The sequence below is a fragment of the Rhagoletis zephyria genome, unplaced genomic scaffold (genome assembly GCF_001687245.7).
Source record: "Rhagoletis zephyria isolate East Lansing unplaced genomic scaffold, Rhagoletis_zephyria_1.1 Rzeph_scaffold_17442, whole genome shotgun sequence".
Lineage (NCBI taxonomy): Eukaryota > Metazoa > Arthropoda > Insecta > Diptera > Tephritidae > Rhagoletis > Rhagoletis zephyria.
Window position 1 is genome coordinate 6,143 of NW_016174503.1, and position 4,729 is coordinate 10,871.

Consider the following 4,729-nt stretch of genomic DNA (forward strand, 5'->3'; position numbering starts at 1 on the left):
TGCACAGTGTGCAACAGTCGAAAGTCCAGTTCGTTCTTTGGGAGATAAATATGTATGTATATAAATGAATCTTAGCAATTAAATATACATATATAGGTTTTTGGTTTTCAAGAATTGTATCTACATATGTACATACATATGTATGTATGTACATTAGACTGCATCACCAAAAAAAGTTGCGATTTTTCCGACGGGATTACAAAATCTATTATAATGGAAAAATATTAAGATTTACGTGAGCTGGACCGATTTGAAAATACCTCCAAAAATGGAGTTTTTTATGAATAAAAATAGCTTCATAAAGATTTTTTTTTTAAAAAATCCCCTCAAATGACAAAACGGTTTAAGCTTAAAAAATTAGCAAAAAAATATTTAAAAAAAATTTTAAAAAAATTTGAACGGAATTTTTTTTTTTTGTATGTGGAGTGATGCAGTCTAATGTACATATATTGGGGCTGAGAGGTTGTGACGCAAATAATGCTGGACTGCCACACTCAACAATTTGTTCCAAGGGTAATCTATTAGCCAATACATATATACATAGTACATACATAAATACATACATGGAAAATATGTATTTGAATTTTTTGTTTGCTGTCTGTCTACAGTAGCGTTAGATTTATTTATGAACCCATTAGTCGTCAACGAACGTAGGTTTCCTATTTTAGGCTGCTACTAAGTTTCTCAGCTTAGGCCATTAACAACTCCTCGTGTAGACCTTCAGCATCCAGTGATTTGTTCGACTTGAACATAAAGTTGCTGTCACCTTGGCTGGAGGCTTGCGATTTCGAACTGGATGTCATGTTGAAAAGATCATCGAGGTCCTCGCTGCGGCGGTAGCTGTTGGAAGAATATGAGAAAAGAGAAAAAACATATGTACATATGTGTTAAAATTTGAATGCCCATACGAAGAAATTAAAACTATTTAGCGCATTTAGAAAATTTATGATACGATAGCATACTTTGAGACTTGCTACTCAGGTTCATCATATTCCAAGTATGAGTAAATATATGTATGCACATATGCAAGTAATTAGGTATGTATGGGTGTATTACAGCGAATTAAATTGAAACCATGATTGAAAACACAATGAAATGTTTATACATATATAATACATAACTTTGCCAAAAATAAAATGAAATAAAAATTGCAAATCCACTTTGGATCACTGCGGCTGGGGGACTTGTTGTGGTGCAAGCATTGGATAATCATGATCAGTAGAAATGATATTGTGTTCTGTTGACAGTTCGGGGAAAAAGTGATACTATTGTGTTGATATTCCCTAGACATAAAATGGAAAAACTACTACATCTGGAATCATTTTAAATTTTGGTTTTCTCAAACCGTCTTCAAATACACTTATAAAATGTCTCTCCCATGGCTTTCCTTTGCTGACATATAAAAAAATGTATGGCGCTCGCATTACTCGATTTACTATAACTCCAAGAATAAAAAATATAGTGATACTACTCAGACACATCTGTGTGTAGAGCCGGCAAAATAGTTTGAAAACTGAATTGGAAAAATGGACAACATAAAATATTCCCAATTTGACGAATTTGTATTTATTTTGGAAATATTTTGACATACATACAATACAAAAAAGAAGGTAGTATCAAAAAACAACTTTTGACGGATTTTTTGACATTTTTTGAAATTTCATAAATTGTGAATATTCTCTACGGCCTTGCAACTTTGATAATATTAAAACAATAAATCGGAGTATTAATCATTATCAGTGCTTGGTAATTTTTTCACTTACGTGATTCGCACCGTTTTTATTAAAAATATATAAAATGTAAAGGAGAATTTGAATCTCTTGAAATGTCATAATCAGGGCCGAAAAGTTTAAGCTTTTGCTGGGAATTGCTTATTTAGCTTATTCAGGGTTTCCAAGCTTAATTTTAACGAGCATGCTTATTTCAATTTATAAAGCTAAGTGCAGACCTTTTAAGAAAACGGTCAAGAAATATTTTTATATTATTTCGTGTGTGTGAATAGTAAATAGGCTGTAAATTATCAGATGTCGAAACTCCGTGGACACTATTCGTCACACACACGCAAAATAATAGAAATTTATTTATTGATCGTTTCCTTAAAAGGTGTGATCTTTATACATTAAAATAAGCAATCCCAAGCAAAAGTGTCTGAGTGACATTTTTTAAAAATATAAGTTGTACCTATATTTTTATAGTTAGTTAAATATAGTATTTATTTGGTGACAAAGATTATACATTCTTTAAATTAGTTAACTAAACTGCATTCATTTAGGCAAGAATCATTTCAAGTGCATTTACCCAACTTATCAATTATCTCAAAAAAATTTCAGATCTACTTAGATCCTTTTGACACCTTACAAGCAAACGAAAAGTTCGTCGTACACCCCTAAGTGCCCATTTCGAAAAAAAAAAAAAATGTTTTGCCAAACCCGGGGGATTGCCTTTTGACATTTTTGACATCTACATTCGGCAATAAATATATTTTTTTTCTCTTTCAGACAAATTTTTTAATAATAATTAGGANAATTAGGTTGTTCACACTTGCTTGGTTATCAGGTTATCTGGTTAAAAATTATTATTCTGTAGTGTATTTTATTGTTGTAAGCTGAATAAAAATTTGATAAACACATAACCAGATAACCTGATAACCAAGCATGTGTGAACAACCTACTAATTTTATTGCAAGTGAATGTGAAATGCATAATAAAGTAACAAAATTGCGTTGCAACAGATGTGAACACTGTGTGAATGCGCTTTGATGACTGTTGAGGGGGAAAGNAACATATAAACACATTCTTGCAAAATTCTTACGTTACTTTCTGAAGATAACATGATTTTCATCACAGAGATATGCGTACGTACATACATTAAAATATGAGTTGCTTTGGACGATGATCAATAACTCAAACACAGAGTAAACAATACAAAAATCAATAAAAACCTTTTTTAGCTTGTGTGAACGAAAATACATTGTTGGCCATTGTTTTTGCCTCAAGGCACGAGTGCTGATTTGTGTCCATCTGAAATTTCAGAACCAGCATAGCCGTTTACTAAAAGTAGCATTTAATCTACAGTCAACAGAAAATTTATGCAAATAAAGTGAAAAAAGCTATGTATTTAATTAAAGTAATTTTCTTCAATAAACCCAATACACATGCATAAATGAATGCATGAAGGAGTGTTCCCATCTTAAATCATTGTGAATGAACATAACTCTAAAGTTTCAGGCGGAAGTCGGTAACCGAGCTAGCTTACTGGACATAAAACAACTTAATTATTAGTGGTCAAGAATATTGATTGAATCTTTTAAGTGACCGAGCACAGGTCACAGGTAGTATTGTTCTATTTATCAATTTATGTACCTTCATATGACCCAGTGTGAAATATCGGTTCGTTACAGTAACTGGTCGAGGATTATAACACACATCGAAAAGTTGCGTTAGCGATCCCCAATGTGTCGGTAAGGGTTTGCAGAACCTCTCCACAGAGTTGCGGCCTGTACCAGGTCTCTCGTAAGGTGCATTTCGAATGTTACATGGTGTAATTTTAGTGTGGATTATTGCGTTACTATTGCTGTTATGATTTTGCTATTTTCGCTATCAAAATGAAATGCAATAGGTATCCAATCTCGCCAAAGCAATTTTTTCGTGTTACTCTTAAACGATTTGAATGCTGCCAGGTTTCTAGTTTCTAGCATACATATGTATGTATTTAATTCTTTCAGTAAAATAAAATACTCACTTAAGATTTTAACCAGCAGAAACAAATCTGTTGCTAAAGACCCCAAAAGCAATAAGATTTAACATAAAAAAAAATAAATTTTTATAACAACATAATTGCATAGTTTTACTAATGTAATTACAATCACTTTCACCTACACAAAAAAAGAAAACTTTAAATAAAAAAGAAATCGAAGTTTTTACATGCTTTTTATTTACATAAATGCTTTTTAGTTGTTTATATTATGAACGAGTTTTTTCCAATTTTAAAACATGACTACTTCTTTAAAACGCGGTTTAGAAAAAGAATTGCAGAATTAAATTCAAAATTTGATAAAAAAGGATACAACTCACATGTACATATATTAAAGTACCGGATAATTGCATACATATATTATTTTTGCAATTTATATTCAATTTCAAAGAATTTAAACGCCACTTGATTGCAGTCGTTATTTATAAGTGAACATTTTTGGGTTTTAGAAAGATGTTTTGAGTTTGAATTAGATCCTTACCTGCTTACTGGGCGACTATAGGTGGACATTGCGGGGCTGGCTGGATTGTTGCTTTCATTGTCTTCACTCTCCTTATTCGTATTCGTACTATTGTATAGATCGCAATTGTCCAAATATTCGGTGCGCAAATAGGTGTCGAGTTCGTTTTCCTCCTCATCATTGTCAATGTAGTCTTGTTCATTGTCTGGATCTTGCTGCGATTCTACCATGCAAAGCCATTGTGAATTGTGATTGCGGAACTTTTCAAGCTGGCAAAGAGTACAAAAGAGTATTTAAAGAATTCAGTAAATATTTTTTCTTAATTTTAAAGGCAAGACAATCTGCTTTCTATTAAAAATCAGATGAGTTTGGTTTAATTCCCTTTCGTATCATTCGAATTAATGTGTGGTTTTATCTGGATTACGGCCTTTCTTACCTTGATTCGTTTGGCCCATTCACTATCACTAATGGCGATTATGTCTAGGCAATAGTCGCAGACTTTTCGGATTTCGGCAT

General features: G+C 32.1%; 1 protein-coding gene across 1 annotated transcript; it reads right to left on the reverse strand.

Moving 5' to 3' along the window:
• Window positions 1-394: 394 nt before the first annotated feature.
• On the reverse strand, window positions 395-4,723 carry LOC108379836 (uncharacterized). The gene is made up of 3 exons (XM_017636189.1): window positions 4,650-4,723; window positions 4,235-4,482; window positions 395-840 (listed from the first exon to the last, which is right to left on the reverse strand). The coding sequence occupies exons 2-3, from the start codon at window positions 4,441-4,443 to the stop codon at window positions 690-692; spliced, it is 360 nt and encodes a 119-aa protein (XP_017491678.1). The 5' UTR covers window positions 4,444-4,482; window positions 4,650-4,723; the 3' UTR covers window positions 395-689.
• Window positions 4,724-4,729: the final 6 nt, after the last annotated feature.

Coding starts and splice junctions, on each gene's coding strand:
- LOC108379836 (XM_017636189.1), bottom strand. CDS start 4,443: ATGGTAGAATCGCAGCAAGATCCAGACAATGAACAAGACTACATTGAC. Junction 841..4,234: donor TATAGTCGCCCAGTAAGCAG/GTAAGGATCTAA, acceptor TTCTTCCAACAG/CTACCGCCGCAGCGAGGACC.